Raw genomic sequence first — 19,275 nt, 5'->3', positions numbered from 1 at the left:
AGCAGCAAATAAGAGAGGACTGGAAGAAAATAGTTTCTTCCCTGCGTGCCAACACTAGCCCAAGACAGATATAAGAATAATAATAAAAACGACTATATTTTATATATGTAGTGTAGTTGTTGCCGCATTGGTCCCAGGATATTAGAGAGAGAAGGCGGGTGAGGTAATATCTTCTGTTGGTGAGAGAGCTTCTCTGTTGGTAAAATATATTACCTCACCAACCTTGTCTCTCATATTTTATATAGACATGCATGCACATGTACACATACAGAGTCAGAAGTATGTATAAAAAGAATGTAAGCAGAATAAACTAGAAACATAATTCATTACATGTATGAAAGCAGCTAATGAGACGAATCAAAGTACACAGCGTGCTAATGAAAGTTAGCAGCTAGGAGAAAATCCATCGGGGTTGCCAGAATGAAACAGAAAATACATTCCATCTAGCACTTATGGCGTTGTTGTATGTATACATTTACTGAGGCAGCACTGAGGCAAAGCTTCAGCTGCACTGTCTGCAATAACTGTAGTCAAAATTTTAATTGCACTCTTGCTATTTGGCTACATTATCAACCATAAAAGCCCTATTATTTTTTCGCACGGAATAATTTTTCAGAGTAAGTACAGATGATAATTGTATGCATACTTGTAGTCCTCGCCATTTAAAAGTAAACATTTACAACCAATTACCACACAATGCAATCTGAAATATCACCGTCACTTCTAAGGTTAGGAAAATACTGAGCTATATCATACACTAAAGTGTGGTATCTAATACTGTAATAAATGTTGATTTTTTAAAATAAGACCAGTTTTATATATTCTAGAAGTAAACATACATAATTGTCTCTCTTCATTATGTTTTTTTCTTAAATGAAGGCCTGGAAGTTCAGTTTAAATGATGAGAGTATAGACTTCCACATTGGGTATTCAAATAAAAAGACACAGTTTGGTTTATATTCACTTACAATTTGCAAGTTAGCATCTTAAACATTGGAGTTTATTATACATGTTTTATTGCACTGCAGCTCAATGGCAGCCTGATCATAATTTTCGTATTGGCTTGCTGATCCTTTACAGCTGCAACTTTTGCCTTGGCTTGCTGTAATCTCTCACTAGTCTTTTGAGAAACAATGGAACCCAGAATCACGTTTTCTGCTAAGTTTTCTTTTTGTAACATCAACTTCCTGGAGAAAAATAAAGGAAGAGACTTCAGTCTTATTCATACAACCTGCAGCCATGGTTTACCAGTCACAGATCAGCTGAGCAAATTTCCTGATAAAAGTCTTGTTTTTAAAAGTTAGACTCTTTCATACGTATATGCTCTTGGCTTCTTCTTTATATTTTACAACTGTGTCTAGCTTCTTTTTTCTCCAGTTAAGCTAGATTAATTAAATTCATTTTAGTGAAAATTTCTGATAGACTTGGAATTTGATATACTACACCAGTGGTTCTCAAACTGGGGGTCGGGACCCCTCTGGGGGTTGCAAGGTTATTACATGGGGGGGTCACGAGCTGTCATTCTCCACCCCAAACCCCGCTTGCCTCCAGTATTTATAATGGTGTTAAATATATTAAAATATGTTTTTAATTTATAAAGGGGGGGTCACACTCAAAGGCTTGCTATGTGAAAGGGATCACCAGTACAAAAGTTTGAGAACTACTGTACTACACCCATGCTCCTCTTCTTTCGCCTCCTTTCCCATAGAAATTAATGTATATATAATCTAGACAGGTCGTAGGAATCATTTTTGCTTCTGTAGGCTGAAGTTTGCCTACAGTGCAGAGGACTATCACCCACTGCACCAAGGGTTCTCAACCAGGAGTATGTGCACCCTAGAGGATCTTCCAGGAAGTACATCAATTCACCTAGATACTTGCCTTGTTTTACAACAGGCTATATAAAAAGCACTAGCAAAATTAGTACAAACTAAGATTTCACATAGACAATGACTTGTTTATACTGCTCTATATACTATATCAGGGATCTCAAAGTGGGTCACAACCCCAAAGTGAGTCGCAAGTTCGTTTTTATGGGGTTACCAGGGCTGGAGTTAGATGTGCTGGGGCCCAGGGCAGAAAGCTGAAGCCTGAACTCTACCACCTGGTCTGAAGCCAAAGCCTGAACAACTTAGCTTTGCAGGGCTCCCTGTGGTGTGGGCCCTGGGGAATTGCCCTGCCTGCCACCCCCTAATTCTGGCCCAGAGAGTAGGAATAGACTCAATGTGGAGAAAAACTTAATGGTTGCTGTCACTTCACTGCCTTCCAGTATGGCAGGGCTCAAAAGTGAAAAACAGGCTCAAGTATATTTATTATATGGTAAAAATGAGAAAATAAGCAACTTTTTAGTTATAGTGTACTGTGACACTTTTGTATTTTTATGTCTGATTTTGTAAGCAAGTAGTCTTTAAGTGAGCTGAAAGGGGTACAGTAGGTTGAGAACCACTGCTCTGTATGACTTAAATTCTGCACAGGAGCAAAGACACCACAGAGGGGGCTGTGCACAGGGCTGAGAGCCATGGAGAGGGTCTCTGTGTCAATTCCACAAGCTGGTACAGAATGCTATGACATTGGTAGGCCAGGAATGGTGCCACAGGATTCACACTTACAAACAGTCCCAGCACTGAACACCATGAGCACAAAGTGGCTGCGACTAACTCTTCCAGGCCATAGGAACAGTAACCACAAAGACTGCAACAGCATCACTCGCTAGCTGCAAATTATGAATTTTGCCTTCTTAAAGCTTACTGCACTTCACTTGCACAGAGCCCCTTTATTTGGATTCCATGCCAGTGGAGGGATTCTACCATCAGTGAAGTCAAAAAGACACTCAAAAAGAGTAGGTATTGTCCTGTTTATGAGGAATCCTCATGGTCAAACTATTAAAACTTGCACTTATTTAGAATGTTGCATTGTGCTCTAGTTTTTAAACTTGATTAAGCAGTATAGCTGTGGTTAAAAGTCTCCAACTATCGCTATTATCAACCCAATTTATGTGGTTTATAATTTGACCATTGTACATTTCATCCAACTGAACATCAGTAGACAACTTAGCTTCCAAAAGAGGCCAGTATATTTTTAAGGAAATGTATAAAATAAATCAATTAAGCTTCTAGGTATGGAGCATAAAGTAGGGTTCCCCAGTGTACAGTAGAGGAGGAAAAGGTAGAGGGCCTTCTGCATTGCCCTTCTTCCTTGGCAGCTCAGATCCTCATCCAGTGAGGAAGAGGAGATATTTGTTGGGATCAAGAACTTTTCCTCATTAGGTGTTCTTCATCACTTTCCTGTTCTTCATGTGGTATAGTGAGAGCCTGTGGCAGCTTCTCCTCTTGAGCAATTCTACAAAGTTTCATAAAAGAAGGAGATTTAGCGCTAGTTAGGGGTAAAAGGCTGGGTCCAGAGAGGGAGATACCAAGGTATGTGCTCTCTCCAAGATTTCATAGGTCTGTGACTATAGTGATGGCTCTTAGATTCCCTGTCAGATCAGTAGGGGTCATACAAATGGGAACAAGATGAGCAGGTGGAGGATACCTCCTTACTATACTCAGAAGGGTAGAAAGAAAATGAGTACTCTTCCTCTAATGGTGGGTTTACCCTATTCAGAATTCTAGGGTGAGCTTAAGTTTCCCCACCCTTCCACCACTGAAGCTGAAGAGTTCACTAATACCATAACATTACTGGTAGTTGATACTTAAGTGCAGGGCAGTCCCACAACTGAGGACAATTGTGGTGATTCAGGTTTTACTGTCACTGCAACATCACTGAGTACCAAAAACAACATTGGTGCTGAAAAATCAGTGGTGGGAGAATCTGTACCATAGCTGACAGGTTTCAGAGTAGCAGCCGTGTTAGTCTGTATTCGCAAAAAGAAAAGGAGTACTTGTGGCACCTTAGAGACTAACAAATTTATTAGAGCATAAGCTTTCGTGAGCTACAGCTCACTTCATCGGATGCATCCGATGAAGTGAGCTGTAGCTCACGAAAGCTTATGCTCTAATAAATTTGTTAGTCTCTAAGGTGCCACAAGTACTCCTTTTCTTTGTACCATAACTGTCAGCTCCGGAGTCATGGGTGCCGGGTCATCAGCACCTTATGCACAAATGTCAGCACCAAGAGGTCAGTCCTGAGTGAAGTGCAGACTACTGCCTGAGATGATACTGTATGTGGACCAAATTTAGGCCATGAACTACCTCTTTGGCTGAGTAATAAAATGACACCATCAGATCTACTTCTGATGTGTAATCAGAATCACATCTGCTAACTTTAGAGACAAAAATAAGCATTTACTGATTCACAGATTTGACAGCCAGAAAGGACTATTTTGATAATCTAATCTGATCTCCTGCACCACACAACAAATTTTCATCCAGTAATTTCTGTATCAAGCCCATAATTTCTGTCTGATCTAGAGCACAGACATCCAGTCTTGATTTAAAGACTTCATGTGATGGAGAATCCACTGCATCCCTAAGTAAATTGTTCCAATGGCAAATTAATCTAACTGTTAAAAAGCTGTATCTTATTTTTAGTCTGAATTTGTCTAGCATCAGCTTCCAGACACTAGATCTAGTTATATCTTTGTCTGCTAGATTAAAGAGCCTGATCAGAAATCTTCCCCCCATATAGGTACTTACAAATCGTGATCAAGTTACCTCAATCTTCTCTTGGATAAACTAAATAGATTGAGCTTCTTGAGCCTCTCACTGTAAGGCAGGTTTTCCAAACCTTGAATCATCCTTGTAGTTTATTTCTGAACCCTTTCCACCACTTCACATTGGGAGCTCATGATCAGTTGGGTATCCATCACGATCTTGAAGTCATTTTCAGAGTCACTGTTTTCCAGAATCCAGTCCTCCATCTTATAAATGCGACCTATACCTCTTTGTTCTTAGGTGTACACAGTGGTTATATTAAAATGCACGTTGTTCAAGTGAGCCCATTTTACCAAGCAGTCCAGATCGTTCTGTAGATTATTGCTTTTTATTCCCCTTAGCATGGCAAAGCCAATAATTAAGAGGGAGAGAGCTAGATTCTATTCCATCTTGTGCATCATCAACAGACTCATTTACTAAATTTCCAATCAGTTACACAAGTGCAAACCCATTGAAGACAATGGAATTGCTCAGCTGTCACTAATGGCATAATTTGAGACAATAAGGTTACACAGGTGCAACTGGGGGTTTAGTACAGCTTGCAGAACTTTTGTTTGTGGGAAAGATGGAAATTGGTTCACTCACCTCTCAGATTGGAGGTTGTGCTTGTAGTTAAAGAAAAACATTTTTACTGTAAATTAAGCATATTTCATATGGATGTCATTGGAAGCTAACAAACATGGACTCTCAAGTCATTTTTCAGAGCAGAGCTATGCTTTAATGTGAATAGGTGTCTTTAGGGATTTGGGAAAAAATACTTTAAAATAGATAAAGTAATTGCCTGAAAAATGTAGTTAGTATGTGTGCAGAATAGTTATATTGCACAATAGAATTTACTTTTGCCATATATTTACAAAATTCCAATTTTCATGGTTCAAGGCTCACCTATTCCAAATTGTATCAAGCTGAATTCTAATGAATGCACTGACATTCTCGATTCAGTTTTTGCCCCAAAATTGTCTTGGGCAATAAACTGTTAAAGATTTATTTGCACCACTGATTTCAATCTGACTCTGCTTAGTAAAAATAATGTGGCATTGTGCTGCACACAAAAACACTGCATAGTAAGACAAAAAGGTTGCTGCTGTGTCTTATCTGAACAGGGCATAATTACGCAAGCATATATTTTCTACTATGCAAAGGAAAGAATGAGAAATCTTAACCACAATGGTGAAGTCTTTGACTAATGAATACTTTGATGCTTTTTGTTTGCTTTCTATGGACCTTTGACAGTATAATCCAGCACAGGTGATGCTGCATAGTAAGAATAATGTACTGTCTGCTTTATTTTTATGGGCAAAAAAAAAACCCCAATGTTTTATTTGTGGAATATTCCCTTAAAAAATCGTGTTAGTGTTGAAATGTGGTTATGGTCACTGTCCTCACTTTATGTAAATGGACAAATCCTGCCCTGTCCTCCTTAGCCATGGAAGGTGGTACACACAGGGAACTTTCATGCTGCTGCAGAGTTGGGTGAGCTGAGAAAGGTGGCTCTGAATTCCACTACTTTGTGGATCTGTTGGATTTTTCCTATGGGACGCAAACAAAACACTATACAGGCCACTTCAGGCCTGAGGTCTCCCCACCTTTCCAAGTACCCAGCACATGTACCTAGCACTTATGCTCAGATTCAGTGCAAGGGACACGATTGGCTAACCGAGGTATTAAGGATGTACTTGAAGTTTCCCTTGATTTTGTGGTTCCACTTCTAGAGGAACACTTTGTTTACAATATTGTAACTCTGATATTTGATCTGTTTTTGGAACTGAGCAAGGATGTGATTTATTTCTGTTTCTGTTTATTCTACAAAAAAGCATCCAAAACATTCTAGCATATGGATGTATTTCAGTCTAGAAAAATGATCCACATCCAATCCAGCATTCATATTATAACACTGAATATTAAGAGAAACATACCTCTGCTCCTGAACATTTTTAATCAGCTCCTTCCATTTTTCCATATCTTCTTTGTTTTCCTTAACAATGCTCTTTCTTTTCTTTAGGGTTTCCTCACTTTTCCTCAATCTGTCAAGTCTAAACAAACTCTGTGTAAAAGAAGCATGCTGAATGCTGAAGTCTTGAATTAATGAATACTCTGATGCTTTTTGGTTCTTGGTTTCTAAAAACTGAGCATGCCTTTGCCTTACTTTTTCAATAAATCCTGATCGTCTCAATTGATGTTGTTGTAAAGCTTCTTGAATTCTAATTTCTTCTTCTTTGCATCTTTTCTGAATACCATTCTTTTTCTCCTCAAGAAAACCCTTAGTACAGTAGTCAGTTTCACCTTTGGCAATTTGCATCTGCATAACCCCACATATCTTTTTAGTTTGGATCTCACATCTCTTTCTCTCCCTGTAGGCTTTATCAATAACATAAAATGGTCCAAGTCTTACAGATCCATACATTCTAGCAAAAATCCTCTTCTCTATGCTTACTGGGTGATTCACAGCTTTCAGCTGTGGAGCAGGATGAACAAGAGAATGAAACGGGTATACAGCATGCCAAATTTCTTCCTCTTTCTTTTGAAATATCATCAGCTTCTCCTTCACTGAATGAAAAGCAGCTTTACAAACTGAAAGCCTAAATTTAGTTTCTACCTGCTCCTCCATATTAGGTTTCTCCACATCCAAGAAACCTACAATACAAAGAATGAATATTTAATCTGTGATGCATATTTGATTATAAAAATTTACTATTTCTTATTATTTCAGACTCTTTATTAGATTTTAATATCTACAGATGATAAATGTCCTATTTAAATCAATCTATCCTCTTGTGAGTTTGAATTAAATATTAGATTACTTTGAAATAAGACTTTAAATTATCTTGTATATCAGCACAATATTATCATCTGCCAACATTTGTTTGTTCAACACACCTAATAATAATAAGCAAAGGCTCAGAGTTAAATCTAATAGACTGCTTTTTATTGTGTCAAAATGGCTGTGCAAAAGTTTTAAAATATTTAATAATAATAGTAGTAAGTGCCAACTTAAAAATCAGCTACTTCTTGTTGGAGCCTAATCCAACCCCTCAATTAATTCAGTCAGAATCTTTCAATTTATTTTAATAAGTTTTAGATCAGCACCCTGCTCTATTACTTGTCCAAAGAAAATTATGATATTTTTGAAAGTTTCACAAGTTCCTATACCTGCTATCTTTTTAAAGGCAGAATTTTTTAACCTACTGACAATAAAAAAAATCACAGCATAAAATAATGTAACTGTTGAATAATATTATTATAAATAATATCAATTTTTATTCTGATTTTTAAAAATATATCTCTTGCTCTACCTGTATTTCACAGTATCTCTTAAAATTAAATATCAGTCATATTCAATTGGGTATTCCATCTTCTATATTCACATCCACAACAAATTCTTCCTCCCTTTTATACACCGAGTGTAATACATGTTCAAATATTGTCATTCGTTTTATTTATGTGAAAATGTTTGCAAGATAGTAGGCCCGTTACTCAATGAGGGGGGGAAAGACAATAACAGAAAATGTGGAAATGGCAGAGGTGATTAATCACTTCTTTGTTTTGGTTTCCACCAAGAAGATTGCTGGTGATGGGACGTCTAACATAGGGAATGCTAGTGAAAATGAGGTTGGATCAGAGTCTAAAATAGGGAAAGAACAAGTCAAAAATTATTTAGACAGGTTAGATGTCTTCAAATCACCAGGGCCTGATGATACGCATCCTAGAATACTCAAAGGTTTCAGAGTAGCAGCCGTGTTAGTCTGTATTCGCAAAAAGAAAAGGAGTACTTGTGGCACCTTAGAGACTAACAAATTTATTAGAGCATAAGCTTTCGTGAGCTACAGCTCACTTCATCGGATGCATTTGGTGGAAAAAACAGAGGAGAGATTTATATACACACACACAGAGAACATGAAACAATGGGTTTATCATACACACTGTAAGGAGAGTGATCACTTAAGATAAGCCATCACCAGCAGCGGGGGGGGGGGGAAAGGAGGAAAACCTTTCATGGTGACAAGCAAGGTAGGCTAATTCCAGCAGTTAACAAGAATATCAGAGGAACAGTGGGGGGTGGGGTGGGAGGGAGAAATACCATGGGGAAATAGTTTTACTTTGCGTAATGACTCATCCATTCCCAGTCTCTATTCAAGCCTAAGTTAATTGTATCCAGTTTGCAAATTAATTCCAATTCAGCAGTCTCTCGTTGGAGTCTGTTTTTGAAGCTTTTTTGTTGAAGTATAGCCACTCTTAGGTCTGTGATCGAGTGACCAGAGAGATTGAAGTGTTCTCCAACTGGTTTTTGAATGTTGTAATTCTTGACGTCTGATTTGTGTCCATTCATTCTTTTACGTAGAGACTGTCCAGTTTGGCCAATGTACATGGCAGAGGGGCATTGCTGGCACATGATGGCATATATCACATTGGTAGATGCGCAGGTGAACGAGCCTCTGATAGTGTGGCTCATGTGATTAGGCCCTATGATGGTATCCCCTGAATAGATATGTGGACAGAGTTGGCAACGGGCTTTGTTGCAAGGATAGGTTCCTGGGTTAGTGGTTCTGTTGTGTGGTGTGTGGTTGCTGGTGAGTATTTGCTTCAGATTGGGGGGCTGTCTGTAAGCAAGGACTGGTCTGTCTCCCAAGATCTGTGAGAGTGATGGGTCGTCCTTCAGGATAGGTTGTAGATCCTTGATGATGCGTTGGAGAGGTTTTAGTTGGGGGCTGAAGGTGATGGCTAGTGGCGTTCTGTTGTTTTCTTTGTTGGGCCTGTCCTGTAGTAGGTGACTTCTGGGTACTCTTCTGGCTCTGTCAATCTGTTTCTTCACTTCAGCAGATGGGTATTGTAGTTGTAGGAATGCATGATAGAGATCTTGTAGGTGTTTGTCTCTGTCTGAGGGGTTGGAGCAAATGCGGTTATATCGTAGCGCTTGGCTGTAGACAATGGATCGAGTGGTATGATCTGGAGTACTTGTGGCACCTTAGAGACTAATAAATTTATTAGAGCATAAGCTTTCGTGAGCTACAGCTCACTTCATCGGAATACTCAAGGAGCTGACTGAGGAGATATCTGAGCCATTAGCAATTATCTTTGAAAAGTCATGGAAGATGGGAGACATTCCAGAAGACTGGAAAAGGGAAAATATACTGCCCATCTATAAAAAGTGAAATAAGGACAACCCAGGGAATTACAGACCAGTCAGCTTAACTACTGTACCCAGAAAGATAATGGAGCAAATAATTAAGATATCAATTTGCAAACAGCTAGAAGATAATAAGGTGATAAATAACAGTCAGCATGGATTTGTCAAGAACAAATCATGTCAAACCAACCTGATAGCTTTCTTTGACAGGGTTAGAAGCCTTGTGGATCGGGGGGAAGGGGTAGATGTGGTATAACTTAACATTAAGTAAGGCTTTCGATATTGTCTCACATAACATTCTCATAAACAAACTAGGGAAATACAACCTAGATGGAGCTACTATAAGGTGGGTGCATAACTGGTTGGAAAGTTGTTCCCAGAGAGCAGTTATCAGTGGTTCACAGTCATGCTGGAAGGGCATAACGAATGGGGTCCCGCAGCAATCAGTTCTGGGTCCAGTTCTGTTCAATATCTTCATCAATGATTTAGATCAGTGATTCCCAAACTTGTTCTGCCACTTGTGCAGGGAAAGCCCCTGGTGGGCTGAGCCAGTTGGTTTACCTGCCGTGTCCTCAGGTTTGGCTGATCGTGGCTTCCAGTGCCCACGGTTCGGTGCTCCAGGCCCATGGGAGCTGCTGGAAGTGGCGTGGGCCAAGGAACATACTGGCCACTGCTTCCAGCAGCTACCATTAGCCTGGAGCAGCGAACCACAGCCAGTGGGGGCCACAATCGGCCGAACCTGCGGATGCGACAGGTAAACAAACTGGCCTGGCCCACCAGGGGCTTTCCCTGCACAAGCGGTGGAACAAGTTTGGGATCCACTGATTTAGATAATGGCATAGAGAGTACACTTATAAAGTTTGCGAACGATACCAAGCTGGGAGGGATTATCAATACTTTGAAGGATAGGATTATAATTCAAAATGATCTGGACAAACTAGAGAAAAGGTCTGAAGTAAACAGGATGAAATTCAATAAGAACAAATGCAAAGTACTCCACTTAGGAAGGAAAAATCAGTTGCACACATACAAAATGGGAAATGACTGCCTAGGAAGGAGTACTGTGGAAAGGGATCTGGGGGGTCACAATGGATCACAAGCTAAGTATGAGTCAACAGTGTAACGCTGTTGCAAAAAAAGCAAACATCATTCTTGGATGTATTAGCAGGAATATTGTAAGCAAGACACAAGAAGTAATTTTTCTGCTCTACTCAATGCTGATTAGGCCTCAACTGGAGAATTTTGTCCAGTTCTGGGTGCCACATTTCAGGAAAGATGTAGACAAATTGGAGAAAGTCCAGAGAAGAGCAACAAAAATGATTAAAAGTCTAGAAAACATGACCTATGAGGGAAGATTGAAAAAATTGATTGTTTAGTCTGGAGAAGAGAAGACTGAGAGGGGACACGATAACAGTTTTCAAGTACATAAAAGGTTGTTACAAGGAGAAGGGAGAAAAATTGTTCTTCTTAACCTCTGACGATAGGACAAAAAGCAATGGGCTTAAATTGCAGCAAGGGCAGTTTAGACTGGACATTAGGAAAAACTTCCTAACTGTCAGAATGGTTAATCATTTGAATAAATTGCCTAGGGAGGTTGTGGAATCTCCATCATTGGGGATTTTTAAGAGCAGGTTGAACGAACCCCTGTTATGGATGGTCTAGAGATAATACGTAGACCTGCCTTGAGTTCAGGGGACTGGACTAGATGACCGCTCAAGGTCCCTTCCAGTTCTATGATTCTATGTTCAGCTCATGCACTTCCCTCAGAGCTTTACAGTGCCAAGGAACATAGTATGAAGCATGAAGTGAATGTTTTGGCCTTTGTGACTTTCATTTAAGGACTTAATGTTATTTTTATGCAATAATTGCATTTGCAAAATAGCCATGGTCACAAAAGAATTTTTTCTTTTACCCGTTTTCTGATCAAATCCACTTCTTACATGTGTGCCAGTCACATTGCTTCATTTAAAGATAAAATAACTTTTAGTACTATAAGAACTGCAGAGCCAATATGCAGTAGTTGCATAGGAGCATGCTATATTTTGTTCTGCCTCATGCATCATCTTGCAGAGCAAGACATATGCTGACTATAGAATATTTATTGTTGACAATGTATGAGGGTAAAAAGAAAATGGCTTGATTTCAAGACATTTGAAGTGCTATCAGTTTAAAAAAATCTTGTTTTGATTTGAAAATTGAGCACATTTGTTACAGAGTGACTTAAGGAGAATAAATATCAGACACCAAAAATGTCATTTTACAGAATCATTTTTCTAATCATAATCATATAAGAAGTGAGCATAAACATTCTCTCTTTTCAAGCTGAAAAGGGTTTTTGTGGGTGAAAACTGGAGAAAGGTTTACATAAAGTTCCCTTTTGAAGAATATATAGCTACATGTCAGTGAAAAAATACACGAGTTTTACCTAAGATTTGTGGCAAATAATGTAGATCAAGCTCATGTTTCATATTTCAGATATTTTCCCCCTGCCATCCTCAATACAATAATCCTTTGACTATGTCAACTGGAATAGTTCAGTATGTCTACTAGGATGTTCTCTTACTCTTTGAGGTATGTGAGAATTCAAAAATGCTTTTTTTGAAACCATTCTATTCATTGTTAAGAGGGACTCCCAACATACATATAAGGCAGACAGAGTGGCTTCCTGTGTTTATTTAGTACATCACTTACTGAGTCAACATTTCCTTATGTATACTAGATTTTTTAAATGTCTACAATGCTTTGTTCAGTAAGAAGATATAGACATTATTTTGATTTCCTGGAATGATCATACCACTATGGTTGCACAAGTCTCTTATGAAAGCTCTCAGCCTACATTGCATACAACCAATCGTAACTTAAATTAGCCTCTTGAATTAACAGAGTAACGAATAGCAACAGTAGGTTGTACTGGGGAGCAATTAAATACAATTAAATATCATGAATCATATTAAAATAAGAAGCATCTCAAAATGCAACCGGTCAAAGTACTGACAAGGTCTTTTAAATAATTTACAAATTTGACATTAGACTTTGAGTAAAAAAGTCCCCTGTAAACCCATGATTGAGGAAGATAAAAATTGTTGATGTTAGAGCGCACCATATTCTCCATAATTTCAGCATTCAAATAAAATTAAAGGTTATGATATTAAGAGAGACGAGGTTGCTGAGGTAATATCTTTTATTGGAGTAACTTACATTGGTGAGAGAGACAAGCTTTGAAGCTACACCGAGCTTTTGTTAAGGTCTGGGAAAGGCACAATGGCTATGTCTACTAGTAACTGAATGACAAAATGTTTTTCTTTCAGAGGTGTTAATAAACATCTCCCCTGCCCCAAAAGACAAAAGTTTTGCCAATGACATGCACTGGTGGGAACAGTGCTTTATGGGCAAGAGTGCTCTCCTGCTGACACAGCTAATGCCACTCGTTGGGGGTAGAAGTTTTTGTCAGCAGGAGAGTTGACAAACAGCAGTTATACTGTGTGCCTTTTAGCGGCACAGAGGTAATAACACAGCTGTGTTGCTAGAAGCTGCGTAGTGTAGACATAGCCTAAGTGTGTCACAGCTAAATACAGGTTTCAGAGTAGCAGCTGTATTAGTCTGTATTCGCAAAAGGAAAAGGAGTACTTGTGGCACCTTAGAGACTAACAAATTTATTTGAGCATAAGCTTTCATGAGCTACAGCTCACTTCATCTGATGCATTCAGTGGAAAATACAGTGGGGAGATTTATATACAAGATCAAACAGATAGTTTAGGGTAAGTAGTTAGCACATATTTTAAGGGACCATTCAAGGTGAAGTAGCCCATTAGCACCTCTGCAGACATAGGACAAAAAGGGGAGTTAGTGGGTTGCAGGTTGTTGAAATAACACATAAATCCCGTGTCTTTATCAAGACTACGATTTTTAATGTCTAGCAAAGTTGTGAATTTAAGCTCCCAAGCTTGTCTTTTGAAAGTGTTGTGTAGGTTTCCTTTCAGGATGAGGACTGATAGGTCAGATATAGAGTGATCGCTTTGTGGAAAGTGTTCACCCACTTTCCTGGACACCACAATCAGCTTCAACAATGGAACCATATGGACAAGTGTATACAAGAAACCCACGGATCACCGCACCTACCTTCATAGATCCAGTAACCACCCCAAACACACCAAGAAATCTGTTATCCACAGCCAGGCTCTCAAATTCCACAGAATATGCGCCAAACAGAAAGTCCGGGATATACACCTTAACACACTCAAAACTACCTTTACCAAATAAGAACACTCCACCAGAGAAGTAGGTCACATAATGGAATGGGCAACTCAAATACCCCAAGAGAACCTGATTCATACAGAGATAAACACCCCTCTGAGAATGCATACCTTTAGTTGTCACCTACCACCCCACACAGGAACCCATTCAGGGTATCATCAAATAACTAAAACCCATGCTCGATGTGGACCCCATCCTGAAAGATATCTTTCCTGAACCCCTTCTAGCTTTCAAATAACCTCCCAACCTCTCTAAGCTCATCATCAGAAGCAAGCTCCTCACAGACAAGGACACACAAACGTAAAGTCGCACCAGACCGCTCTCATGGACCAGCACTACTGGTGATGAGAGACACACTTAGCCAATGGGTTTCACAGATATTTGCTGACAGCAGAGAAATAGTGAAACTCAGGAATTTTCAGTTCTATTTAAAGCTCTCGATGGGAGTGTGCTCTAGTGGGCACAGATTCTTCTGCCTGTTCCCCCTAAGCTTGATCCCTCCTGCTCTTTTCCCTTCCAACCTGTCTCTGTCTCTGCCCATGGCTTCCTTTTCCAGTTTCATTTTCCTTGCCTAACCAATCTCCATCCCTCAGGATTCTCATCCCAATCCCAGTATCCTTGACCACCTAGTCTAGTTTCCCCACATTGCCTCACTATCCAAGTACCAATTCCCCCCACCCACCTCCACACAGACTCTCAGTTTCTCCCTTTCACTACACCCAGTCTCAGTTCCTACCTCCTGGCTCTGCATCCAGTCTGTCTCTTTTCCCACACTGGCTTTCACTCCTAGTCTTCCCTCCTCAGGCTCCTCATCCAGTCTCAGGTCTCCCCACCTAACTCATCCTCAGGTTATTGCCCTGATCTCTCTTTTCCCTGGCTTCTTCTCCCAGTTTCTTTGCCTAGCCATTCCCCAGTCTTCTCCTGCACCCTAACTCATAGATTCACAGATACTAAGGTCAGAAGGGACCATTCTGATCATCTAGTCCGACCTCCTGCACAGCGCAGGCCACAGAATCTCACCCACCCTCTCCTACGAAAAACCTCATCTATGTCTGAGCTATTGAAGTCCTTAAATCATGGTTCAAAGACTTCAAGGAGCAGAGAAGCCTCCCTCAAGTCACCCATGCCCCATGCTACAGAGGAAGGCGAAAAACCTCCAGGGCCTCTCCAATCTGCCCTGGAGGAAAATTCCTTCCCAACCCCAAATATGGCAATCAATCAGCTAAACCCTGAGCATATAGGCAAGATTCACCATCCAGATACTACATAAAATTCTTTCCTGGGTAACTCAGATCCCATCCATCTAATATCCCATCTCAGGGGATTAGTCCTATTTACCCTGAATATTTAAAGATCAATTACTTACTAAAATCCCATTATCCCATCTCCTCCATAAACTTATCAAGTAGAATCTTAAAACCAGATAGATCTTTTGCCCCCACTGCTTCCCTGGGAAGGCTATTCCAAAACTTCACTCCTCTGATGGTTAAAAACCTTCGTCTGATTTCAAGTCTAAACTTCCTGGTGGCCAGTTTATACCCATTTGTTCTTGTGTCCACATTGGTGCTGAACTGAAATAATTCCTCTCCCTCTCCTGTATTTATCCCTCTGATATATTTATACAGAGCAATCATATCTCCCCTCAACCTTCTTTTAGTTAGGCTAAACAAGCCAAACTCCTTAAGTCTCCTTTCATAAGACAAGTTTTCCATTCCTCGGATCATCCTAGTAGCCCTTCTCTGTACCTGCTCCAGTTTGAATTCATCCTTTTTAAACATGGGAGACCAGAACTGCACACAGTATTCCAGGTGAGGTCTCACCAGTGCCTTGTATAATGGTACTAAAACCTCCTTATCCCTACTGGAAATGCCTCTCCTGATGCATCCCAAAACCACATTAGCTTTTTTCACAGCCATATCACATTGGCAGCTCATAGTCATCCTATGATCAACCAATACTCCAAGGTCCTTCTCCTCTTCCGTTACTTCTAATTGATGCGTCCCCAGCTTATAACTAAAATTCTTGTTATTAATCCCTAAATGCATAACCTTACACTTCTCACTATTAAATTTCATCCTATTACTATTACTCCAGTTTACAAGGTCATCCAGATCCTCCTGTATAATATCCCGATCCTTCTCTGAATTGGCAATACCTCCCAGCTTTGTATCATCTGCAAACTTTATAAGCACACTCCCACTTTTTGTGCCAAGGTCAGTAATAAAAAGATTAAATAAGATTGGTCCCAAAACCGATCCCTGAGAAACTCCACTGGTAACCTCCCTCCAACCTGACAGTTCGCCTTTCAGTAGGACCCGTTGCAGTCTCCCCTTTAACCAATTCCTTATCCACCTTTTGATGTTCATATTGATCCCCATCTTCTCCAGTTTAACTAATAATTCCCCATGTGGCACGGTATCAAATGCCTTACTGAAATCTAGGTAAATTAGATCCACTGCATTTCCTTTATCTAAAAAATCTGTTACTTTTTCAAAAAAGGAGATTAGATTGGTTTGGCAAGATCTACCTTTTGTAAAACCATGTTGTATTTTGTCCCATTTACCATTGACTTCAATGTCCTTAACTAATTTCTCCTTCAAAATTTTTTCCAGGACCTTGCATACTACAGATGTCAAACTAACTGGCCTGTAGTTACCCGGATCACTTTTTTTTCCTTTCTTAAAAATAGGAACTATATTAGCAATTCTCCAATCATTCGGTACTACTCCTGAGTTTACAGATTCATTAAAAATTCTTGCTAATGGGCTTGCAATTTCAGGTGCCAATTCCTTTAATATTCTTGGATGAAGATTACCTGGGCCCCCCGATTTAGTCCCATTAAGCTGTTTCAGTTTTGCTTCTACCTCAGATATGGTAATATCTATCTCCATATCCTCATTCCCATTTGTCATGCTACCATTATCCCTAAGATCCTCTTTAGCCTTATTAAAGACTGAGGCAAAGTATTTGTTTAGATATTGGGCCATGCCTAGATTATCTTTAACCTCCACTCCATCCTCAGTATTTAGCGGCCCCACTTCTTCTTTCTTAGTTTTCTTCTTATTTATATGGCTATAGAACCTTTTACTATTGGTTTTAATTCCCTTTGCAAGGTCCTACTCTACTCGACTTTTAGCCTGTCTCACTTTATCCCTACATGTTCTGACCTCAATTAGGTAGCTTTCCTTGCTGATCCCTCCCATCTTCCACTACCTGTATGCTTTCTGCTTCTTCTTAATCACCTCTCTAAGATGCTTGCTCATCACCTTCCTATGAATTTTTTCCCTTTTCTTGGGATACAGGCTTCCGATAGCTTCTGCAGCTTTGATTTAAAGTAATCCCAGGCCTCCTCTACCTTTAGATCCATAAGTTCTTCAGTCCAATCCACTTCCCTAACTAATTTCCTTAATTTTTGAAAGTCAGCCCTTTTGAAATCAAAAACCCTAGTTGCAGATTTATTTTTGTTAATCCTTCCATTTAGTTTGAACTGAATTAGCTCATGATCACTTGAGCCAAGATTGTCCCCTACAACCATTTCTTCTATGAGGTCCTCGCTACTCACCAAAATTAAATCTAAAATGGCATCCCCTCTAGTCGGTACAGCAACTACTTGATGAAGGAATCCATCAGCTATCGCCTCTAGAAAAATCTGAGTCCTATTATTATTACTAGCACTGGTCCTCCAGTCTATATCTGGGAAGTTAAAGTTTCCCATGATCACGCAGTTTCCATTAGTAGTTACTTTATTAAAAACATTAAAAAGGGCTCTATCCCTTTTTACAAATTACATCCCGGAGGTCTATAGCACACCCCAAGCACTATCGTAGGAGAGGCTTTACTAGTTATCTTATCCAATGTAATTTTTGCCCAGACGGACTCTGTCTTATCCATTGCATCACTTCTTATTTCTTTACATTCTACCTCATCATTGATATACAATGCTACTCCACCACCTTTACCTTTGTTTCTGTCTTTCCTAAACAGCACATACCCTTCAATACCTGTAGTCCAGTCATGACTACTATTTTACCATGTTTCTGTTATCCCTATAATATCTGGTTTCACTTCCTGCACCAGTAGCTCTAGTTCCTCCATTTTGTTACCTAGGCTCCTCGCATTGGTGTATAAACATCTTAATTTTTGCTGTTTGGCCTCGCTCACATTTTGTACCCTATTAGGCACAGTCATTCTACAGCAAGTATAACCTATTAGACTAGTATCCACACCGCCCTTGCTCCTTATGTCCATTCTCCTACCCACGGCTGTATCCTTTCTTACTTTATCTTCTTCCCTCTCAATGCTAAAATCTGGTGTGGAGATTACCTAGACATTTCCCAACCATCTCCCCCTAATTCCTACTTTAAAGCTCTCTTTATCAGTTCTGCCAGCCTTGATCCTAGAAGTCTATTTCCTTCCCTACTCAGATGAAGTCCATCCTGAGAGAACTGTCCTCTGTCTGTGAATGCCTCCCAGTGGCCATACATCCCAAAGCCCTCCTTATAGCACCACTGCCTAAGCCATCTGTTGACAGTCATAATCTTGTCACACCTTTGTTGCCCTTCTCTAGAAACAGGAAGGATCCCACTAAAGATCACCTCAGTTTCCTTAAGAGCCTCAGTTTCCTTAAGCGTCTTCCCCAGCCTAGCATAGTTTCCCTTAATACTTTCCAGCGAGAATCTAGCCGTATCATTTGTTCCCACATGAAGGATAATTAGGGGATTCTTTCCTGCTCCCTTTAGGATCCTTTTCAACCTCAGGTCTACATCCCATATCTAATACCTGGAAGACAGCACACCCTTCTATTCTCTGGATCAGCTCTGGTTACAGGCCTGTCTATTCTTCTCAGTAAGGAGTCCCCGATCACATAGACCTGCCTTTTCCTGGTGACAGTGCTATTCTCCAGTCTCTCCCCTGTTCCCTCTGGCTGCAAGTTCTTTCCATTCCTATTTCCCCTTATAATCCTCTTCAACCCATCCTGTATCCTCATATTTGGTGTAGTCTCCCTTGACTCTTCCGCTTTTCCTATAGGACTAGCCTCTCTTTTCTTCTTCCTTACCCTTCCACCTTCAACAAGTACCTGCTGAGCCCCTTATTCATTTTCCAACTCTGCAAACCTGTTCCTAAGCTCTATTTCTCCTTCACTAGCCCGTCTTTTCCTCTGCCTGGTTCTTTTAGTCACATGCTTCCACTGACCACTTTCCTCACCCAGTCTCCCCTCAAAATTCCCCAGTCCTGCTTCCATCT

General features: G+C 39.9%; 1 protein-coding gene across 5 annotated transcripts in view; it reads right to left on the bottom strand.

The window, feature by feature from the left end:
* LRRIQ3 (leucine rich repeats and IQ motif containing 3) overlaps positions 1-19,275 on the bottom strand; it is a 117,810-nt gene that overhangs the window by 37,226 nt on the left and 61,309 nt on the right. For 4 of the 5 annotated variants that reach the window (XM_038412098.2, XM_043520183.1, XM_038412096.2 and 1 more), the window contains 2 exons: positions 6,569-7,286; positions 969-1,187 (listed from right to left, as the gene is read on the bottom strand). In XM_038412098.2, coding sequence (XP_038268026.1) covers positions 1,004-1,187; positions 6,569-7,286 — 902 coding nt within the window. In that variant the 3' untranslated portion in view covers positions 969-1,003. Of the gene's footprint in view, positions 1-964; positions 1,188-6,568; positions 7,287-19,275 lie in introns of all 5 variants that reach the window. The other variant, XM_043520184.1, reaches the window with a different exon arrangement.

The sequence above is a fragment of the Dermochelys coriacea genome, chromosome 8, assembly GCF_009764565.3.
Source record: "Dermochelys coriacea isolate rDerCor1 chromosome 8, rDerCor1.pri.v4, whole genome shotgun sequence".
Lineage (NCBI taxonomy): Eukaryota > Metazoa > Chordata > Testudines > Dermochelyidae > Dermochelys > Dermochelys coriacea.
This window is presented reverse-complemented; position numbering and strand designations above follow the sequence as displayed.